General features: G+C 39.7%; 5 protein-coding genes across 7 annotated transcripts; 3 read left to right on the plus strand and 2 right to left on the minus strand.

Moving 5' to 3' along the window:
* The first annotated feature begins 1,169 nt into the window (after nt 1–1,169).
* rpusd1 (RNA pseudouridine synthase domain containing 1) lies at nt 1,170–3,277 on the plus strand. Of its 2 annotated transcripts, none has more exons than XM_020919906.2 (6): nt 1,170–1,492; nt 1,580–1,802; nt 1,897–2,020; nt 2,094–2,196; nt 2,276–2,377; nt 2,488–3,277. In XM_020919906.2, exons 2-6 carry the CDS (start codon nt 1,615–1,617, stop codon nt 2,886–2,888), a joined length of 918 nt encoding a protein of 305 aa, XP_020775565.1. In that variant the 5' UTR covers nt 1,170–1,492; nt 1,580–1,614; the 3' UTR covers nt 2,889–3,277. The 2 variants fall into 2 exon arrangements, with proteins under 2 accessions (XP_020775565.1, XP_055008952.1); XM_055152977.1 differs by having other exon boundaries at nt 1,590–1,802.
* A 120-nt stretch (nt 3,278–3,397) lies between these two features.
* Nucleotides 3,398–6,160, plus strand: slc25a17 (solute carrier family 25 member 17). The gene is given in 10 exon segments (XM_020919905.2): nt 3,398–3,597; nt 4,386–4,446; nt 4,518–4,584; nt 4,672–4,728; nt 4,730–4,821; nt 4,924–5,040; nt 5,159–5,307; nt 5,413–5,508; nt 5,603–5,688; nt 5,773–6,160. Coding segments are annotated over 10 exon segments (936 nt in total). The 5' UTR covers nt 3,398–3,540; the 3' UTR covers nt 5,927–6,160.
* Nucleotides 6,161–6,311: 151 nt separating this feature from the next.
* On the plus strand, nt 6,312–12,227 carry znf598 (zinc finger protein 598). Its single transcript, XM_020919903.2, has 12 exons — nt 6,312–6,655; nt 7,687–7,799; nt 7,894–8,023; nt 8,107–8,318; nt 8,388–8,605; nt 8,696–8,786; nt 8,857–9,041; nt 9,121–9,196; nt 9,298–10,142; nt 10,410–10,575; nt 10,649–10,793; nt 10,865–12,227. Exons 1-12 carry the CDS (start codon nt 6,476–6,478, stop codon nt 11,231–11,233), a joined length of 2,730 nt encoding a protein of 909 aa, XP_020775562.2. The 5' UTR covers nt 6,312–6,475; the 3' UTR covers nt 11,234–12,227.
* A 2,329-nt stretch (nt 12,228–14,556) lies between these two features.
* Nucleotides 14,557–19,205, minus strand: syngr3a (synaptogyrin 3a). Of its 2 annotated transcripts, none has more exons than XM_020919951.2 (5): nt 18,819–19,205; nt 16,992–17,226; nt 16,634–16,779; nt 16,290–16,484; nt 14,557–15,963 (listed from the first exon to the last, which is right to left on the minus strand). In XM_020919951.2, the coding sequence occupies exons 1-5, from the start codon at nt 18,918–18,920 to the stop codon at nt 15,931–15,933; spliced, it is 711 nt and encodes a 236-aa protein (XP_020775610.2). In that variant the 5' UTR covers nt 18,921–19,205; the 3' UTR covers nt 14,557–15,930. The 2 variants fall into 2 exon arrangements, with proteins under 2 accessions (XP_020775610.2, XP_055008953.1); XM_055152978.1 differs by having other exon boundaries at nt 14,557–15,976.
* A 104-nt stretch (nt 19,206–19,309) lies between these two features.
* gfer (growth factor, augmenter of liver regeneration (ERV1 homolog, S. cerevisiae)) lies at nt 19,310–20,986 on the minus strand. Its single transcript, XM_020919943.2, has 3 exons — nt 20,583–20,986; nt 20,174–20,385; nt 19,310–19,840 (listed from the first exon to the last, which is right to left on the minus strand). The coding sequence occupies exons 1-3, from the start codon at nt 20,799–20,801 to the stop codon at nt 19,678–19,680; spliced, it is 594 nt and encodes a 197-aa protein (XP_020775602.1). The 5' UTR covers nt 20,802–20,986; the 3' UTR covers nt 19,310–19,677.

A 20,986-nucleotide genomic window follows, 5' to 3' on the forward strand; every position in this document is an offset into this window, starting at 1 on the left:
GCAAAATGGATGTCACAATTGAGCTTTTGCCTTAGTCCATGGTGAGGGCGGAGGTGGTGTTGTTGCTGCCCATAGCCTGCTCCATCAGTGCTTTGTGGGCTGTGGATGGCAGGTAGAGGAAAGCGTAGACCAGCGCCAGGACGAGAAGAGCCAGCAGCAAAGGAATCCCCCAGTCTGTCGTCATGATGGGCTCTTCACAGCGAGCTTGGAGAAAAGACTTAGGCATGGTCCACACAATTATCAAAAAACAAGTGGCTACAAAATGCTAACAAAATCCAGTCCACAAAATGTCCAAGCTGCTTTTGTAGACTAAAGAAGGTTGATGTTCTTGTGGTCCACACTTTTCTTCATTTCTTACAGGGCTGTTATTTGCTGTTGCTGTCTGTCTGTATTGTGTTGATTTTGATCTGCATGTGATCTCATAGGTGAACTCATCATCATCTCATCAGTCAGAGGTGGGATTCACCAGTTATGTAACAATAATGCAAAGCCATATGTGGACTCCATAGTATATAATATATAAGTCCATAATATTTTGTCATATATGATTTTGTGGAGGTAGATTTGAGTCATTTGTAAATATTTAAATATTTTGAAAAAATATACTAGAGTTAAAAAAAAACTAAACAAAACTGTAAAACAAAACTGTACAAACTGGCAGTGTTAAATATGTGTAAGTGTAGGCTCACTTAAACAATATCGCAAAACTATGGTAAACATGGGAGGAAAAAGTAAAATTAAAAGTCATGCATTGAAAGTTATAAACACGAAAGGGATAAGACTGAACTCTGTCAAGGTGAGCTTGGTGTCATAGGATTAATCTTATTTTTAGTAGAATGTAAAGTGTTACAGGGTATCTGTGCATGTATTAATCACAAAGATCACAGGGCCAATGCAATAACATAATCCCCAGAATCAACCTGCTGAAAGGGCTATAGCCTGGAAAGGCTATAGCCACAGGCCTAATAAAAGCAAAAATGAAATGTACAGTTTATAATGCTGCGTTTTGCAAGGACTTATGTTGTAGGCTGTAAGAGATAAACCATTTTTAAGAACTCTTATTTAAAGCACAAGCCTGTGTTGTTGTTGCAGTACAGTACTCCAATCCCGCAGGGGGTGCTACACTTTAAAGTTGACAAGTTTTACAAATGCGCATGCGCCGTGGACATTCTATATGGCCTCGCATCAATGTTTGCAGCTCACATGAATGATCATGGTTTATGACATAAATGGATTGTTTTGGATCTAACCTTTTATTTGTCGTGTTCTTTCCTTAACGAAATGTCTGTAATTGCGCATTTCTTTTAGATTTTTTTTTTTATTTTTTTTTTAACAGAAACTAACTCTAGGCTACTGCATACCCAGATTTTATCCAAGCTAAGAACAACAAATATAAGTGAAAAATATGGCCTGAAGTTACTGTATAGGTATTAGATGAACTATTTCCATAGGGAAGTGGCTCTTTAAACCATCTGTCGTGTGTTTTGGCCAGGTAGGTTCAATTATGTCAGTTTATAAAACCAAAATGTTTCTATTCCTTAAATTTGACCTTTCTTTGTTAATTAATTAATAATCTTAGTTAATAACAGGTTGTGTATGCACCCCTGATCCACAATGATCACCGAACCTGCTAGTTTGGAAAACCTTAAGGTTCTGTATCAAAGTGATGATTACATTGTGGTGGACAAGCACTGGGACATCCGCATAGACAGCAAAATGTGGTATGAGAAAGTTACAGTGCAGGCACAACTGAGACAACATTTCCCTGAGCTGGCTGACCCCAACACCTACTATGGATTTAGGTAAATGAAATGCTGCAAACTTCAGTAACTACAACATCACAAAGTTATGTATGTGTATAGTTTGATGATATCTTATTTGGTCTGTTCTCATCAGATTTTGCCATCAGTTGGACTTCTCCACCAGTGGCGCTCTGTGTGTCGCCTTGAATAAGGCTGCTGCTGGGCAGGCCTACCGCTGCTTCAAGGACCGAACTGTTACTAAAGTTTATATAGCTCTGGTACACTTTATACAATACAGTGCATTTGATTTTGTTGGATGAAAAAAAGTAATTTCTTCTCTACTCTGTACAGTTGCGGGGTTGGGTTGAGGTGGAAACCCAAACTTTGGACTTTCCCATTGGCAAGAATTCTTCTGAGGGCAAAACTCATATGATGTGTATTGGAGGAACAGAAGGTAGAAACAAGTATATGCAGACTAATATATTTTTTGTTATTTTGTTGTTGTATTCCTTAATTGATCGTTATGTACACAGGTTGTGAAAACCCAAAGCCTTGCCAGACTGAGCTGACCGTGTTACAGTATGGATTATATGATGGAGAGCCTGCCACAAAAGTGCTCCTGAAGCCTCTGACGGGTAACGATAAGCATGAAGCAGTAGTAACATATAGATTATAAATTGGTTATGACTGTTCTTTTAAGATTCTTAGGCTGCAGAATTTAGCTAACAGACAATATCTTGTACAGGTCGGACACACCAGCTGCGGGTTCACTGTAGTGCCATTGGGCATCCCATAGTTGGTGACTTTACCTACAGTCTTGGATCAGATAATGCCCCATACCGCATGATGCTGCACGCCTATCTGCTGCGCATTCCTCTGGGACCTCAGCCACTGCTCGTATCGACTGAAGACCCTTTTACCCCTACTGTGGACCCCAAGTGGCACCCTCAGCGCTCTGTAAGGACACTTGAGGACACTGTTGCAGCTGTGCTGGATCGCAGACTAGAGGAGGAAAGGATGCTTGAAGAGGAGGAGCAACGTGCCTTACAAGAGAAGAACAAAAAGGCCAATTTGAGAAAACAGGAGGATGAAGAGGGTGAGGAGCAGACCAAACAGTGGCTTAGTGAGTGGGCCGGAGATATATAAGGATTGTGAATCTGTTTATTATTGGTTTATTTATGGTTGGAACAGTGCATGTTAATAAACATAACAACATGAGATACATGCATGTACACATTCTGGCGTTGTCGTTCGTACACCAGCTTACTTCAACACTGCAGCTAAGGGGGTTGAATTGTCTTGCCCAAGGACACAATAGCAGTATGGTACAGGTTATGTTCTTTATATTTATTATGTATTGTAATATTTTGTACAGACTCAAGGTATGTATGATTCATTTGTCATCATAATATATAAATGTTTGTTCGAAATGCAAATGCAGACATTAAATTATGGCAATGGCTGAAAAAATGGCTAAAATAATGCCTGACTGCTTGACTAAATAAGTGCTTGTGTAAAATGTTTGAGACTTAAAATATCAGAATTTTGTTTATAAATGTTATGTACCGGATGTAGTTTGGATCAGTATACGTTTTAATCAATTGCTTCTGTTTTTTTCGACAACTTCCATTCAGAACTGCATTACCCAGAGTTCCATTGGCCTGGTAGTACGTCAACGATCCGGAAGCGCAGAAACATTTTGCAATGCAATGCAAACATTTTGAGCGAAAACGAAACAAAATCAAGAATTGTACTGCGTAGTTCAGATTTATATAAGAGTTAAACTGTTATCATCAAAATGAGTTTTGAGGTTTTCTCTTATGAGAGTTTGGTACACGCTGTGTCCGGTGCAATGGTAAGCAGGGGCTATTTCCACTTGGTTTCTTAAATAATATAGTATAAGTTAGTGTAGTAGCGTGCCATTAGTATTAATTAAGGAGAACTGATAAATGACTGCTGATCAAATTGTAACTAGGAACCACTAGTTACCAGATACTAGAGGTTTTACTAATGTAACCACATTAGACATTACGTTACCGCGGTTGAACTGATTTGGTATTGGATATTGGATATTCGACACATTCAGAGACATTTAACTTGTGATGTAAATCACCAATTTTTTTCAAACAACTTGTGATGTCTTCATAATCATCCAGGGCATATATCACAAGACAGTAATTATTTAAACATCATACTATAAGCTGATTTTATGCATATTTGTGATTTTAACACTCATTTAACTTGTGATGTAAATCACCGATAATAATTACTGTCTTGTGATGTGATGTATACCCTGGATGACCATGAAGACATCACAAGTTGTCTGAAGAGAATTGGTGATTTACATCGCAAGTTAAATGAGTGTTGAAATCACAAATATGCATAAAATCATCTTATTGCATGATTTTTTAATAATTACTGTCTTGTGATATATGCCCTGGATGACTGAAGACATCACAAACTGAAGAGAATCTGTGATTTACATCACAACTTAAATGACTGTCTTTGAATGTGTCGAATATCCAATATCCAATATCAAACCAATTCAACCGCAATCAGTATGTTATGTTATAACTGTTTAACAATGTAATGCAATTATAGAGTTTTGTTTGATATAATTTCGCTTTTGTTTACTTATTTTAGGGAAGTGTAACTGCAATGACAGTGTTTTTCCCTCTTGATACGGCACGATTGAGACTTCAAGGTAAGATTTCTATCCAATCTATGCTGTTTTTGTTTTTACATGTGTTAAGTGCGTTCTGATGTCAATTTCAGTGGATGAAGGTAGAGAGTCCAAATCTACTCCAGCTATTCTTGCAGAAATTATAAAGGAGGAAGGACTGTGAGTCATTGGTCTAATTATCATTCAGTTATCATCAGTATTATGTATAATTTAATGGATTAATAATGCATTTTGTTTTGTTTGCAGTTTGGCTCCTTATAGAGGTTGGTTTCCTGTCATATGCAGCTTGTGTTGCTCCAACTTTGTATTTCTACTGCTTCCATAGTCTGAAGGCAAGCTTCTTGAAAGGAAAACAGTCAACATCAAGTGCAGACCTTCTCATAGGAATAGCTGCTGGTGAGTTTACTTTACCTTTACGTGCCATGACCACAGGCACACATTATTATTGTGATAGTACTTGTTCACACTCACGCATATATGTGCCTTAATTTTCTTTAGGTGTTGTAAATGTTTTAGTAACAACTCCTCTGTGGGTGGTAAACACCAGGCTGAAGCTTCAGGGCTCCAAGTTTCGTAATGCAGAAATACATTCAACTAGCTATTCTGGCATTTTGGGTATGTTTTGGGTATATGCATTATTTAAGTTTCCATTTTTTTTTCCCAAATAAGCAATTATTTTATCAATTGTTTATTGCGGTTTATGTTATAAAACATAAAAAACATTATCCCACAGATGCCTTTATGCAGATAATTCGTGATGAGGGTGTTGGGGCCCTTTGGAATGGCACCTTCCCTTCACTGCTGCTTGTGCTCAATCCTGCAATCCAGTTCATGATTTATGAAGGCCTGAAAAGACAGCTCAGGAAAGATGCTTTTAGAGAGGTAGGATCTTAAAATGTTCCTGTTATTTGAAATTACTGTTTATGATTATACTATATTACTGTGCAAAGACTGTTAGATGTTAACTAATGACTGTTTTCATTCAAGCTGACATCTGTTGAAGTCTTCATCATTGGTGCTGTGGCCAAGGCTGTTGCCACCACTTTAACATATCCACTACAGACTATACAGTCAGTCCTTAGAGTAAGCATAATTGTTCAAAATGTTTTCTTCAAATTATATTCTTTATTACTTAAAAGACAAAAAGTAAACAAAAAATTGTCTCATAAATTTACAGTTCGGACAGTTTAACAAGTCAGCAGAAGAGTCCAAACTTCTATCAAGTCTTAGAACAATTAAATCTCTGTTGGTGAACAGAACAAGGTATGTTGACAGTAAAGCTTTCCTTTACTGTTAAAACATTTGATTATTATATTATTTACCAATAACTGATTTGATTTTCTATAGGAGGTATGGTGTGCTTGGCCTTTTTAAGGGCCTGGAGGCCAAACTACTGCAGACGGTTCTGACAGCAGCCCTCATGTTTCTTCTCTATGAGAAGATTGCCAGCTGCACCTTCAGAGCTATGGGTTTACAAAATGCTCACTACAAGAGACGCTAGATAAAAACGTCACTGCCCACTGACTACTTGAAATGTTTGAATAACTGGAATACTCATATTATTTTGTTTTTTGTTGTTCTGTAACAGTATAGCGTATTGACTCATTTAATTCTTCTGTCAACATGTTTTTCTCATTTCACTCAAGTCTCTTCTGAAAAGTTTTTTATTTTATTATATTTTTGTCAACATATGTATTGCGGGAGATTAAACACTATTTTGACTCATGAAACTGTACAGTAGAAGTACTTTATTTTGGTTTTTCCTCCATTAGACCTGGATTATGGTTAATTATTCTTTTGGTTCTTGGTTTAGAACGTAACCATGTAGGCTGGGCTAGATCCACGTGCTGAATTCCTGATTGCAGTTCACGTGTGTACGGGTGAGGTGGATGGGTGAGTTTTATGGGTGAGTCCTGTGGGATTGGCCTGTGTCTGCCCCATGCTCTCTGCCCTGTTACGTACAGCACTTACGCTACGCGGCAGACTTTAGAATTACGTAAGCTCTTCACCGCCTGGGCTCTTCTCAAAACCCTGAACTACAGTGCTGTAAATGGCAACAATGGACCCGAGTATTAAGGAAACCGAGAAGCAATGTGTCCTCTGCTGTCAAGAAATCGACATCTTCGCCCTGGGGAAATGTGACCACCCGGTGTGTTATCGCTGCTCCACTAAAATGAGAGTGTTGTGCGAGCAGAAGTACTGTGCAGTGTGCCGAGAGGAGCTAGACAAGGTATGCTCTGTCAGTTAGCGTCTGATTATGGGTTTAATAAACAAATCTGACTTCACACAGCTGTCGATTTGGTAATCCAGTATCTAATGTATACGTGGTAGTTTAATCAGTAAACTAAAATAACAAAATTAACTACCAGGACTCGCTATGTTCACCCCTGACTTTTGGCTAATGCTATCTGTCATTAGCTTCAGTAAAGCTAACTCGGCTAACATGAGCGTCCCATTGCGAGCACGTCATTCACATCAGGTGGCTCCATAGATGGCAGTATGTCTTTCTATGAGGTTGCTCAATAAACTTTATGAATAATTACTTTAATAGTCACTTGTTTGGGTGTATTTATTGTCATCTAGGGTGACCAGACGTTCCTATTTACCCGGGACAGTCCCAGTTTTGAGCCCTGTGTGTCCCCTGTTACAGCAGGTTTATCCAAAACCATTGATTTGTTCCAGTTTTATACAAGAAACGTCCCAGGTGTTCCAATTTGATCCCTGCCAACAGTAAAGAGAGGCATTAATTGTCACTTGTTTAGGTAAAATACAGAAAAGATGCTTAAAAATGACCAAAACACAAACAAAATGTGACAATACTGACTAACATGTCAGTCATGAATGGGCCAAGTGCAGAACAGTTTTCATTACTTACACTAGTTTCACTTTTTAAATTACCGACCACCAAAAAAACAGGGATGTCCCAGTTTATTTTGAAAATCTGGTCTCCCTACTGTCATCGTACATTCAAAGCCAGATTTACCAGTTTGATTGAATCATCTGCCGTGGTTATAACATACACAGGCCACAGTTTTCATTATTTGAACTTTATCCAAGTGACTGTACAATTACCCAACACTTCAAATGGCAGACTGCCCCTAACTTATATTGTGTTGTGCTGTTTGCGTTGGTTAAATGTCAACCAAATATACTCATCTATTCTGTGTGCTTCTTATTCATTCTGAAGTAGGCTGCTTTCAAATCCCGCATTGTTATTTTCTCACAATTGCTCAAAGGAACATTTACTTTGTTTGTTTCCAGGTCGTATTTGTGAAGAAACTAGAAAACTTCTCATCTCTACCCTATCAAAAGTTTCCATGTGATAAGAATCATGACATTTATTTTAAGGATGAAAGAATCTACGCACAATACAGGTTTCAAGAAGTTTCTGTTTTGTTTTTTAAAATATAATTCAAGCCTCGACAAACAAAATGATGGATATAGAATCTGAACATCTTTTTCCTCTAGGCATCTTTTGCTGCCAGAGTGCACTCACTGTCCAGAGCCAAAGGTCTTCTCAAAGTTTGAAGAACTGGAGCAGCACATGAGAAAGCAGCATGAGCTTTTTAGTTGCAAGCTCTGCTCAAAACATCTCAAGGTGTGTGTAGAAGTATACCCAGCACTTAATACCTGATTACCTAACTTGAGTGAAGGTTAACTTGAATTTTCATCAACTTCTAGATCTTCTCCTATGAGCGCAAATGGTACACCCGAAAAGAGCTGGCCCGTCATCGAACCCAGGGAGACCCCGATGACACAAGTCACAGAGGACATCCGCTTTGCAAGTTCTGTGATGACCGATACCTAGACAATGACGAACTACTTAAGCACTTGCGCAGAGATCATTACTTCTGTCATTTCTGTGATGCAGATGGATCACAAGAATACTATTGGTGAGGAAAAACTGCCTGCTTAATCAATATTTTACCTTTATTTATTTTCAAATTTTCAAATGTGAACAGTGACTACCAGTTCCTCAGTGAACACTTCAGAGAGAGCCACTATCTGTGTGAGGAGGGCCGTTGCGCTACAGAGCAGTTCACTCATGCATTTCGTACAGAGATTGACTATAAAGCTCATAAGGCTGCAGCACACAGTAAGAACCGAGCCGAGGCACGCCAGAACCGCCAGATTGACCTGCAGTTCAACTTGGCCCCTAGACAACAAAGACGAAATGATGGTAAGTGCTCAGGCTGTTTTTTGATTTTTGCAGTTTAATTTGTTTTTATAAAAAATAAAAAAACAAGAAAATGGCTGTTTGTATTGAAAGGCCAAGTGACAGGTGAAGACTATCAAGAGGTGCATCATAATCGAGGAAGAGGACGATATCAGGGGGGACAGAAGAGCTGGAGATATTCCAGGTACTTGCACAGTTTAATGCAGAAGAGATGCATCATCATTTGTGGTTTCTAAGTTTTCATGTGCGTACAGAGAAGAGGAAGACCGAGATGTGGCAGCAGCCATGAGGGCATCATTGGCAATGCGTCGTCAGGAGGAGAGAGGCGCCATGAAAGACAGGGGAGCTTCAAAGGTGAAGGAGAGGGCAGACAGAACTGATCCAGAAGAACAGAGATCTAGGACAGGCCCTGTAAACCCCACAGCCAACATGCCCCCAGGTAAAGGATTACACATTCATCTTTACAGTTGAATGTAGTGCACCGTTTTGTGCTGATGTGTATATATTGTCTCATACAGTAAAAACCATGAAAAGCACAAATCCTGGAGATGAAGATGACTTTCCTGCTTTGGGAGCCACTGCAGCAGTACCAATGTAATGCTTTCTCCTGGTTTGATAATATTGTATACATTGTGCTGTTTTGTATTTGTAATATGTTTTTGTTTGGTTTCATACATTACACATTTTTATTTCAGTATCAAGCCGGTTTCCACCCCAACACCACCAGCATCTCATGCCCCTCTTAAAGAAGATGACTTCCCAAGTTTGTCTGTGGCCAATGTTTCTACACCCATGGCTCCAGCATACTCTGCTCAGCCTAAAAAGACTTCATCATTCCAGGAAGAGGATTTCCCTGCTCTTGTTTCTAAAGTCCGGCCTGTCAAAGCCACAGGAGGAACTAATTCTGCCTGGTCCAGCCAAGTTGCTGCCCCTAAAACCCAACCTCCTGCTACCACTAAACCTGCTCCCACCCCCACAGGTCCTCAGCTTCTCTCTTCTGCGAGCATGCCATCCTCCAAGAGGAAAAAGAAGGTAGGAGAGAGTGGCAAAGCTCCGGTTAATTGGACTCCTCCAACCTCAGATGAAGAAGGTGGAGGCTTGACCCAGCAGGAGTTTCGGGCAGTGCCCACCATGTTGGATATTTCCTCATTGCTCACTGTAAAAGGAAACAGTAATAATAAAAAGCCTCAACCTCAAAAGCCTCCAAACTTGACCACCAATATGGACCCCATGCCTGTGGCTAAAGACAAAAAGGAAAACAACAAAAAGAAAAAACAGCAGAAGAACAATGCGGTCTCATCAGCTCTGGCATCAGGGACAGAAAAGGCATCCATTGCAGAGTCCTGTCCTGTGGAAACTGCTGCCCAAAAGGAAAATGTTCCTGAGAAAACCTCCATCAAACCCAGTTTAGTCAATGGCTATCCTGACAATTCCCCATCTACAAACAAGAACGTTCCTAATGTAACTACAACAAACACTGACCAAACAACTGAACAAGAGGAAGAATTTCCTGCCCTCACAGCACAGAAGCCACCACCAGGTAGGTACCTGATCTAGTAGCTTTTAGTAACAATCAGATGTTTTATGTCTATGACGGATATGACAGTATGACATGGTTACACTTGCTCTATTAGACTTGCACTTACAACTCAGAACTTTATGATGCATAACAGCAGGCACATAGTGTAGGTGGCACAATAAGGAAGAAATGTTGACATCACATGCTGTATATGGCTAGTCAGAAACTTTTTTTTTTTATTATATATTTTATTATTTTTCATTGTCATTCAAATTTTAATCATTACAGGCTTCAAGACATCCTTTCCAATAAAGGCTTCAAATCCTCCTCCTGTATCTGTGGCCCCAAGCCCACCTCCTGGTCTGCGGAGTACTGGTCCTAAACCTCCTCCAGGATTCACGGGCATTCCTCTGAACAGCAATGTGCCTGAACCACCCTCCTCTAGCACCAACACGTCAGTCATTAAGACTATATAAAGTTTGGGTCTTCATATGCGGACACATTGTAATTGATTCTGTTGTTTACAGCCCTTCGGTGACATCAGGGGGGTACTGTGTCCCAGAAGACTTCCAACAGAGGAATCTGAACCTGATCTTGTCTATTAAAAAGTACCTCCACAACGATGAGTCTAAGTTCAACCAGTTCAAAAACTACTCGGCACAATTCAGACAGGTATTGTACACCATTCACAGTGAAACTCACCTGTGTAAATGTGCTAAAAATCTTGTGGTTTGTGCTGGCAGGGTGTCATTTCCGCCACGCAGTACCACTGCAGCTGCAAGGACCTGCTTGGAGATGACTTCAACTGCATCTTCAATGAACTGCTTGTGCTTCTGCCGGACACAAGCAAGCAACAGGAGCTACTCACTGCCCATGGAGACAGCAAAGCACTGGAGAAGCAGAACGGAGGAGGAAAGAAGAATAAGAACAAAAAGAATGCATGGCAAACTCCTCCCACTATTTCTAACGCCGCTGCTGAACTGGACTGCCAGATTTGTCCCACTTGTAGACAGGTGCTGGCCCCAAAAGACTTTAACTCCCACAAATCCCTGCACACGATGGAGAATGAGGAATTCCCTTCACTCCAGTCAATTAGCCGTATCATCAGCTAGCCTTTGCTGTTCTAAAGACGGTTAGTCTGGCTAACTATCAGTGGCCTGCAGTTGCTGCTTTCTCAGCCAACCACATCCCAGTGGAGACCGGAGCTTACATGGAGTGAGAGGAGGGTGATGGAGTTGTAGTGATGCTGCAGTGAACAGGTTTGGATGGTTTACTCTACAAAGAGGCTCTGCTTTCAGACACAGTCTGTGGTGACCTTTCCAGCTGGTACTGGCATAATCAAATCAGAATTCATTATTTATTGAGTTTTGAAAAGTATGACTTCTATTTGAATAATACTTACTAATACATCAATACATTTAGTTTTATTCCCTTTTTGCTTTTAATCATGTAACTCTGATGGTGATATTATGAGATATAAATCAAGTGAATCGCTGGAAGGTTTATGAACAAGCAGAAACAAAATGGTTTACATTTTTATATGGTTTCTGTGCTCTTCAGGATTCCCTTTGTTCTCCTTATCACACTGTTAAACAAGTACTATTGATTCACTTCCTGAAACCTGTGAATGTTTGGAGCTCATAGTGGAGACCTTTTTTTGACCCTTTACATAAGGCCTTGTCTCATCATCTCAGGACCCTCACTGCACTGCTGCCCACCCCCGACCCGCATGTGTTTTTGGGTCCATGGATCTACACTGAGATTGTCACAGAACAGCTTTCTCTATCTTCATGATGCCTAATAATAAAGCTGTACTTTTCAGCAATATCTCTGCCATACAGATTGTGTTTATGCTACATTGCAGTACAATATCTTCACTGATGTCATCAGTCTTGTAAAATCATGTTTTTAATCCTAATTTGATGTTTTTACTTAATTTCTAAAGCTATATACTGTGCTATCGACTGAGCAATAGGGACTTACAGGATAGAATAATGTATTGTCGTTTCTTCAATGGAATGGTAAAAAGCAGATTCATGTAATTTAAACAGGAATTATCTTTTGTTACAGTACTCCCATAAGTCAACATGAAAACGGTGCTAATAATCTTTGGTATTGTCTTTTTTTCCCACGTCTGTCCAATATAGACAAATTAATATTTTTTCTCCTAACTGCCCCAATGTCTGTGTCAATGGGTTCATAACATAATCATGAGTTAACATGGAATTAGACGAGCAATGAAGCTTTGTAATGTGTATTATATCCCATATTATACTTTTTTCGGGGGGATATCGGATTAACGTTAATATTTTACTTTCTGTATTAGTCTTTATATTGTACGGTACATCTGAAATGGTTACCTGAAGTTACCACTGAGACAGGAAATTAACCAGAACATGTTTTCTTTTTTCTTTTTTTTTTTTTATTTGTGTGACAGTCAGACTGCAGTCCAGACACATTCAGGTAGTAGACAGTGACACACACCTCTGTACACAGTGATTTACATTGAAAAGTTGTACACCTTTAGAACAAGATTCATTAAAGTAAAACCAAAGGGGTGGTATGCTACAAAATCAATGCCATTTTGTCATTTTGCCATCACACCTGTAGTAGGAACAAATTTTAAACTCCATGCAATGAGATACTGAAAACATTGCACTAACTGTACTGTCATACCCTTTATAGTAGAGAAAACTACATGAACACACAAGAAAACATTGATTTTGGCACCAACTTCCCCTTCAAAGTAGTCAAATCATCTAACAAAGAGTGCATAATAATCATAAATAATCAGCATTTTAATTATATATTTGTATTTTCATAAGTACAGGACAAACCAGACCCTGGACAGCATCACACATAGGTTCCATTTACTGCAATAACATACCAGAGTTTACAATCAACCAATACCACAGTTGTGTACATGGGCTGGAGCACTAAAACACAGAATGCTTGTAATTTTATTTAATCTACCACATTGACTGAAGAGGAGACTGAAGCACTGAAAACACTAATACAATCAGAGCTGACAGTACTTGATAATAAAGTAACAGGGCCCACACAGAGTTTGCCTTAAGATCACAGCTGTGGAGTAGTTAATAGCAGCACAGTGAACCAACTACTTATACTGCACCAAATTAAACAGAACATTTCTTTCTAAATTAACTTTTATCAAATAAAAGATCTATAATTGCTGTGGCTGACAATATCTCTGATTAAATGTCATGCTCTTACTATAAGCATAATCTAAACAGACCAAAGTGGGAGTCACCTGGTTATTTTGGTTGATTGAACTGAATTGTTCTTGCCCAAAGTTTGGGGTTTGAAAAGTGAAAGCAGTCCCACTCACCATGTTCTGACAAATGAATGTTGGCACAAAGAACCTTGACATCTGCATGGCTGTTCAAATCAGTTAAAATCAATTCAAAGATTATACAATAAATATATTATGGACTCTATACATTAATTTCATGCATTCATTTCTAAACGTGATTACTTTATAATCCCTATAAGCCCTGGTTTTCTCTGGTCAGCAGAGGGCACTGTTTCAAGGGCACAGATAGAAGAGCAGGCAAAGCATTCCATGATCTACAGCACAGGTGTCAAACATAAGGCCCGGGGGCCAGATCCGGCCCTCCAAGACCTTTAATGTGGCCCTTGGGTGATTTTCTACTAAAATATTTAAAATGTTAAAATTGAATTTTTCTTAAAGTTTCAGGTTGTTCATAATATTATAATATTATAATAAGAAAGAGTTCATCAATTAAAAAATATTTCTGTAATAGATTTGTGTTTCTCTGCACAAATATTTGAACTTATTGTTATTTTTGGGGTTTATATGTCATGGGTTTTCTGATCCGGCCCCTTTGGGATCAAAGTAGGTTGGATACGGCCCCCGGACCAAAATGAGTTTGACACCCCTGATCTACAGGTTGAGGGTAACACTAAATTTATATTTGGCTCTCTTTATCAAGATAAAAAACATTGTTTTGCCATATCAGCACTATATTTTATAAATGTCATTTTGTTTCCTGGTCTGAATAGTCAAACACACTGATGATTTCCTCCGTCACACTTAATACGCAATGACACATTGTACACACCACAAAAATAAATGTAATATTTGTTTTCAAACAAGTACACATTTTTCCACACATTTTCCACAAATAAATCAGACTTAATTTAAGTTATTCTGCAAACACATGTAGACCTATTACATGTGCACAAGCCCACACTCTCTCATCCACACAAACTTAACTTATACTTCAGAGATGATTTGACATAACCACAAAACACAAACTCTGTATACACACACTGACATTGTTGGCATGGTTACTATCTACATCATGGCCTCTAGTGACCCACATCCACCCATCCCCGTCCCTGTCACCATAGCAACAAAACCGCCCCCACCCTCCCGCCCCACCTGCCCCCCTCTCCTCCCAATAACCCGATCGCAGAATCAATGAATTTGTCAGCTAACGACAGTTTAGCATCCCACAAACTGATTCTTATTTTGCCTGAGACTGTGCCCAATCATTCAACATCTCTCTCGCTCAATATTTTACCCCCGCCCACACGTAGACTGTATGATTACATAATATTACATAAACAATAAGTAGTACTACTGTGATACTCAGTAATAAGAAATAACAGAGGGCAGTTTGGCAGCTTCTACAACGTAAACATAAAAAACCTGACTTATCCAGAACCTCTTCATTCACTCTTATATTTAATGACACAACACTCAACATTGTGGACACTGTCTCAAATTACATACTGCATACATTCCATGGTACGACTGTACACAAACTGATACTACGGTAAGATCTTTGTAATATTGTTGAAATTGGTATCGCGAAGGAAGACTATATGGGCGAAATATGACTTGACTTGAGCTAGAGTTGGAGGTAATAGCTAGAGATGTGTATTTTTCAGTCTTAAATTGGAAATAAAACACATGCCTGAGATTTTAATGCAGTTAAACTAGTATATGATTTGAGACAGTGCCAAGAATTAAATGAATCCACAGTAACTTGCCTACCTACAGTACAGAATACACTTAAAACCGCTGTACATAAAACATGATATATTGCACTTGGTCACAATGTTTTTTAGATTTTTGTTTTTTAACAGCATGTGGAAACCTACTAAATCAAAACATGGTACCTTTTTATAATTACTTCAACGTAATTAGTCTTAAATCACGAACAATGACTTAATTACAAATATTAAATTAAGAATGATTCAGGTTTTGTAGCTGCTTTTAAGTTTAATTAAGTAGTTACAAACCCTGAGTCATTCTTAATTAACTATTTGCTCAGTATGAATTAAGTCTTTGTTCATGTTTTATTAAGACTATTTAGTTTAGTTATTATAATGTTACCAAAACACTGTGTGAGTCACAGTACAGCATGGCACTTAGTTGATGTCTACATGCAGAATCAATACATGTTATCATATTAAGTCATTGCAGGGATAAACTACACACTCCAGCTCGTGATGTCGTATTACAGATCGAACCGTCCCTGTTTCGATTGGCATGACAGTTTTGACACTCTTTAAAGGTGCAAAGTTGATAAAATAAGAGAGGTTTTTAAGTTTAATACTGATTGATACGGTAAATTTTTCCTTTTTGTCAATGTCAGTGTTTTTGCGATCAAAAAGACAACCTTTAACTTCTTGGGTTCTTTTTAAAGACAATGCAGTAAAGTGTGTTTACCTTGTTGACATGTTTCAGCTGCTAGCTGCAAGCCATCTTCAGAACTGTCACCGGTGTTGGTGGTGACGTGTCGTATATCAGCTGTTGTTACTTCCTGTAGGCGTGGTCAGCCTGCATTATCTTTAAAAAGAACCTAAGAAGTTAAAGTATATAAGAAGACAAAATAAACATCTTTTGCTTAAAAAGACGACCTGTTTTTCTCTGTTTGCTCTCCTTGCTCCTTTTAAATCATGTCTATCGTATAAAGACACTGGATATGCTGAAGTCAAAGTGTGTGCAGTTCTTACTGGAATGTCGAGGAAGGTCTTAGAGTAGCAAGAGGAGGAAACTGAGACTGAGAGGCCGGACTATGATCGCTAATAAATCTCAAATTCAACACACACATACAGCATTGCAGACAGCAGGTTTCTTTCGCTAACCCTGGTCTAATCTTAATAAATAGGCACCTGGTATGTAGGTGCTGCATTGTTCTCAGTAAAAGGTGGGCTCTGGTATGTCTCTGTGGTCTCAGTGGTGCCGCCCCCTGGTGAGTTGGAGGGGTATGGTTGGGAAGGTGCACCGCCATCCATGTGTTCTGTGGTGAAAAGGGTCATGTCTGTGCCGAGAAGGTATTTTTGCACGGCACGGACCGTTAGACCAGCCTGGAATTAAGAGGAGGGATAGAAAAAGTATTATTGTAAGTTGTAATGTAATTGGTGTTTATAATAAAGAATAGCAAAAAATGTTGTAGCATTTGAAAATATACAATAAATTAAAAATTACTAGTATTAATATAAGATGATATTCTTACCCAGGTTATAATGGAGAAGAAAGAGAAAGCAATAGCAGCTCGGGCGGCATCTGCTCCCTGGTTCAGTGGCAGCATATCAGGCGTGGTTCGAGACCACTGATTGGCCAGAAAGCAGAAACTGACAAAGAACAAGAAGGTCCAGAAACCTGCAAAATGAAAAGTACTTAAGTTAACGTATATGAGAATAGTTCATCCATTACCATGTTTTCCACTGGCACACATAGAAAAGGGCAAAGTAAACACTGCACAAGCATGCACAGTATAATCAGACTGGTGTTGACCACTGGTGATAGGCAAGTGTACTGCTCCTATTTGTAAAATGTCCATAGGTCTTGACTGACACATGCATTCGCCTCACCTGAAAAGCCAATCTCCAGCATTATAGCCTTTTTCCTGTCTTTGACAGAACTGATGGAGGAGAACTTGTAATCGACGAGGAAAAAGAAGGAACTTGCCAGCAAACCGACCAGGCCCACAAACACACCATAGTTGCATGCGTCTGCATTTTTATTGAAGATACAGTGGAGACGCTCACTGCCCAAGTTAACATAACCCTCATTCACAATAGATGCAAACACCACCAGGGAAAATATCTGAAAAAGAAAAGACCATGTAAGTGTTAGACTACAGGATCGCTTAGTTTGGGTTAGAGTGTTATATAAAATCTCATTGTAAAAGCCTCTGGAACAGTATTTTATACAGTCTGCAAACATTGTTAGTGGAATGAAGCTGGGACGCACTATTCGAAGGCGTCTCTTTTGAGCGCGCTCAGATGAAGGCATTAACCTAATTTCTCCTTTTTCTCTGTGACTGACTGAAGAGGTGGATGCTTGACTTCCCCTCAAGAATCCCACAGACCTGAGGCACTTTTCAGTACTACACCAACATGGGCAGTTACTGAAGGAGGCTTTTAAAACAATACAAGCTTAATTCAACTTTCTTCCTTTTCTCCCAGCCCTCCTCAGTTGTAGACCACCAGCCTGACACTGGTCAGCTGACTAACACTTCATGGCAGAATAGGGCCATGTGACACACTCCTACTCAAAAGCACTGGAACTTAGAGGTTTGGATCATATGATGGTGCAGGACACACAAAGGGATCAAGTCAGATGCACAGTTTAACCTCATCACATGGCTCTAATCTGGGCCCATGAATTTTTACATTCTGTTCTCAGTGTGTTTGATAAGATTGTCTTCTATGTGACTTTCAGTTGCATTTAGTTAAGATGGCTTATTAAACTTTTAAATTAAATTATCTTGACTTTTTAACAAAAGACAGAGAGGCACTTGAGTTCCTCACTGAAATGAATTTGTTTGGAGACCAATATGTTGTGATAACATTTTAAATTTATGTCACAAGAAATGACAAAACAAGACACATTTCAACCAAGCCTAAGTTCTCAACTGGACACAACCTGTTCCATACCCTATCCTTTACCTCTGTACATCAACACGTCCATATCTGATCACACCACAGCACTTACACGTAGAGAGGCTGTCGAAGGGTGTCTGTATACGCTTTGACGAGAAAGACCTTCCCTGTGTCATCCAAAGGTGATGCGCTACATCAAACGGCAGGACGCGTCTTATGGCCCTGCGCGCGTAACGATAATGACGGACCAATCACAGGTGGGGTTACGGACGACGAGCGTTTTGGTTAAATCAGGAAAATCATTAGCTCAAAATATTGTGTACACTGAACAGTAATAGGCTAATTAAGCGATAATAACCCGGTGAAATCGAGGGAAACGACACGAATGCTCTATAGCTTTAAAATACGTTTCAATGTGAATTTTCTAGTGTGTTTTTTCAAAACAGATGTTGGGTTTGTTCTAGTCTGTTTGCAAGAATAAAAATTGACGACATAGTGGATGATGGGTTGGTTTCTTGCTCTAACAACATCTGCAGAAATAGGTTTGATGGTCACAGTGTCAGATAACCAGTAGGCCTTGGCTACACCCTTCCATTTTAACTATACGCACGGATTTAAACGTTCACATCAGCACGAATACTGTACGTTTAGACAATAATTTCATATGTTTGATGGGGATTTCTTGTGGCTTGATTTGCGGTGCGGAAACGTCACGGGATCTCGCACAAACAGCAACACAGAGTATTCTCCATCCATACGCACACGCACGTATGCACGCACACACAGCAGCAATACGGTGAAAAGCTCACTCACCCAGGTTAGCACTCTGAGGATGGTAGTTGGTTGTTTGGCAAAGGCTATGGGGTCAATGGTGGACCCGGTTCGGCCCGCTCCGAACGATCCCACTCCGTCCATCTTCTGTCGCTCGCTCTCGGTTCTCTCCTGGCAGCTCCACGCTCCCGGCTCCACGGCAGGATGGACGCGCTGCTGTTCTCTGCTGTAGAGGGACGGGTCTAGCGCGCACCCAGGCGCGCGGCTACGAGGACGCACGCGGACAACAGAGTGCGTGCGTTCAAGACGCACAGAGCACCACGCGCTAGAGCCCGTGATGTGATACGCGAATGCTCTTTATGGACAATACATGGACGGGGGGCCAATGGGAACAGCCTATCCAAGGAGGAGGCCAAAATAAGGACGAGTGCTTGACTTAGATATGAAAACACACAATATAAACCATTAACTTTTTTTTTTTTTTTTTCAGAATTAAAGATTCTTATTAATTGTCTAAATAATAAATTGAACTATTCAGAGTCACATCTTAGATACACTTTATTGTTAACTGGTTAAAACCAGCTTAGTTTGAGCATTTTAGCATTAGGGCTCTCCTTCCACAGCAGTATTATGACAAAAGTTGCCCAATCACATAGACACATGTTCAGTACAAAAATAGGAACTTCACAAAAATGTATATAGCCTAGTAGTATCTGCACAATTATCCTGGTCATATTGTACACTTTTTATATCTATATATACTTAACAACCCAGAGCTAATCTGAGAGAATTGTAATGATGATGTTATTATGAAAACTTTGCCAGATATTCTCTTCAGTTTCAGTGAATCATACATGTCGATATTTTTGGTCTTCAAGTTTCAAAGCTTAATCTGAATGTATCAGTCACAGGATCCATCCTTCCATCCATCCTTCCACCTTTCATCCACGCGAGAGCAGTCAAACTCTGGCTTCCCTAATCGTACGTTTACATCATTATGAAGACGACAGAACCATTGGGAAAGAGAGTGGCGGCTGCTAGTGTCCGGCTGATTTGTCTTCAGTCTGGAAGCAGAAAAGAAAACATACAAAGTTCACACATGTAAATGTTACAAAAGACATTCTTTAATGAATGGGCAGAGTGTCCATGTTCTCTTTGTCTTTGTCTTTACCTTTCCTTTTGTGACTTTCCTTCCCCTCCCATTAAAACACATGGGCCTGGTTGGACCACAGGGTTCATAGAGCAGAACTGCTGTGACCCCCAGTCTAAACACTTATAGTTGTAAAGTAACTGCACAATGTATGCCTTGTATAATATACAAGAGTGTATTCACAATACATTTTTCAACTTTATACTGAAGAGCATATTTTTTGCATACTCTTCATGCCCTCTCTGACCTGTGTCTGAGGTCCTCTGCACACTCTTCACATGGGAAGAATTTGGAGAAAAGGTTGATGAACTGTCCCATCTCATGCTGCTGTGTAGATGTTGGATGGTCAGGGTAATATGCAGCCATGGTGTGCAGAAAAGACCAGGTGTTACGACCCAGCTCTTGACGGTCCAGGGGACACTCAGGATCTTGCTGTGACTCTGGTTCTATGGGTGAGTTCTGGAAGATATTGATTAAAATAATGTTTGAGACTGAAATCAAATGAACAATGCAAACTTGATATGTATGATATGAAAAAATTATCAAATTACTCTGAGGTAAGGTTAGAAGAGTTATAAATTATTAATTACAGTGTACTATAGTGCACCCCCCTCCCCCCTTTGCCCCCACCATCATGCCATGACCTTAAGTCACACCTGTGCTGTTGTTGTTGCTGCTGCCGCCTGTTTCTGGACTTTCATCCAACTCTTGAAGTCCGTACACGCTCGGCACGGCTTCTTTTTAACATCACCACTTTGCTCTTGCTCTTTACCACTTTTGTCCTCGGATGGTTTGGCTGTCATTGGAAACGGGAAGCCTTCAAACCCTGGCGGGCTGGAGGTTGTTGAACCCCTCGGTCCTCCGGGCGCAGCCATGTTCACTCTCTGTATTCACCACTAAAATAAAACTATATTACAAAAACATCTCAGCGTTTATCCAGCACGTCACAACATCATAAGAAACATAAACCATAGCTATTTGTATCTAATGTCTGTCGCACGTAGACGATGCCAGAATCTACCATAAGATGACTGGACATTTCGAAGCGTGATGTAAGAGA

This window comes from Boleophthalmus pectinirostris, unplaced genomic scaffold, assembly GCF_026225935.1.
Source record: "Boleophthalmus pectinirostris isolate CB_2022bp ecotype Guang Dong unplaced genomic scaffold, ASM2622593v1 HiC_scaffold_17, whole genome shotgun sequence".
In the NCBI taxonomy this organism is placed as follows: domain Eukaryota; kingdom Metazoa; phylum Chordata; class Actinopteri; order Gobiiformes; family Gobiidae; genus Boleophthalmus; species Boleophthalmus pectinirostris.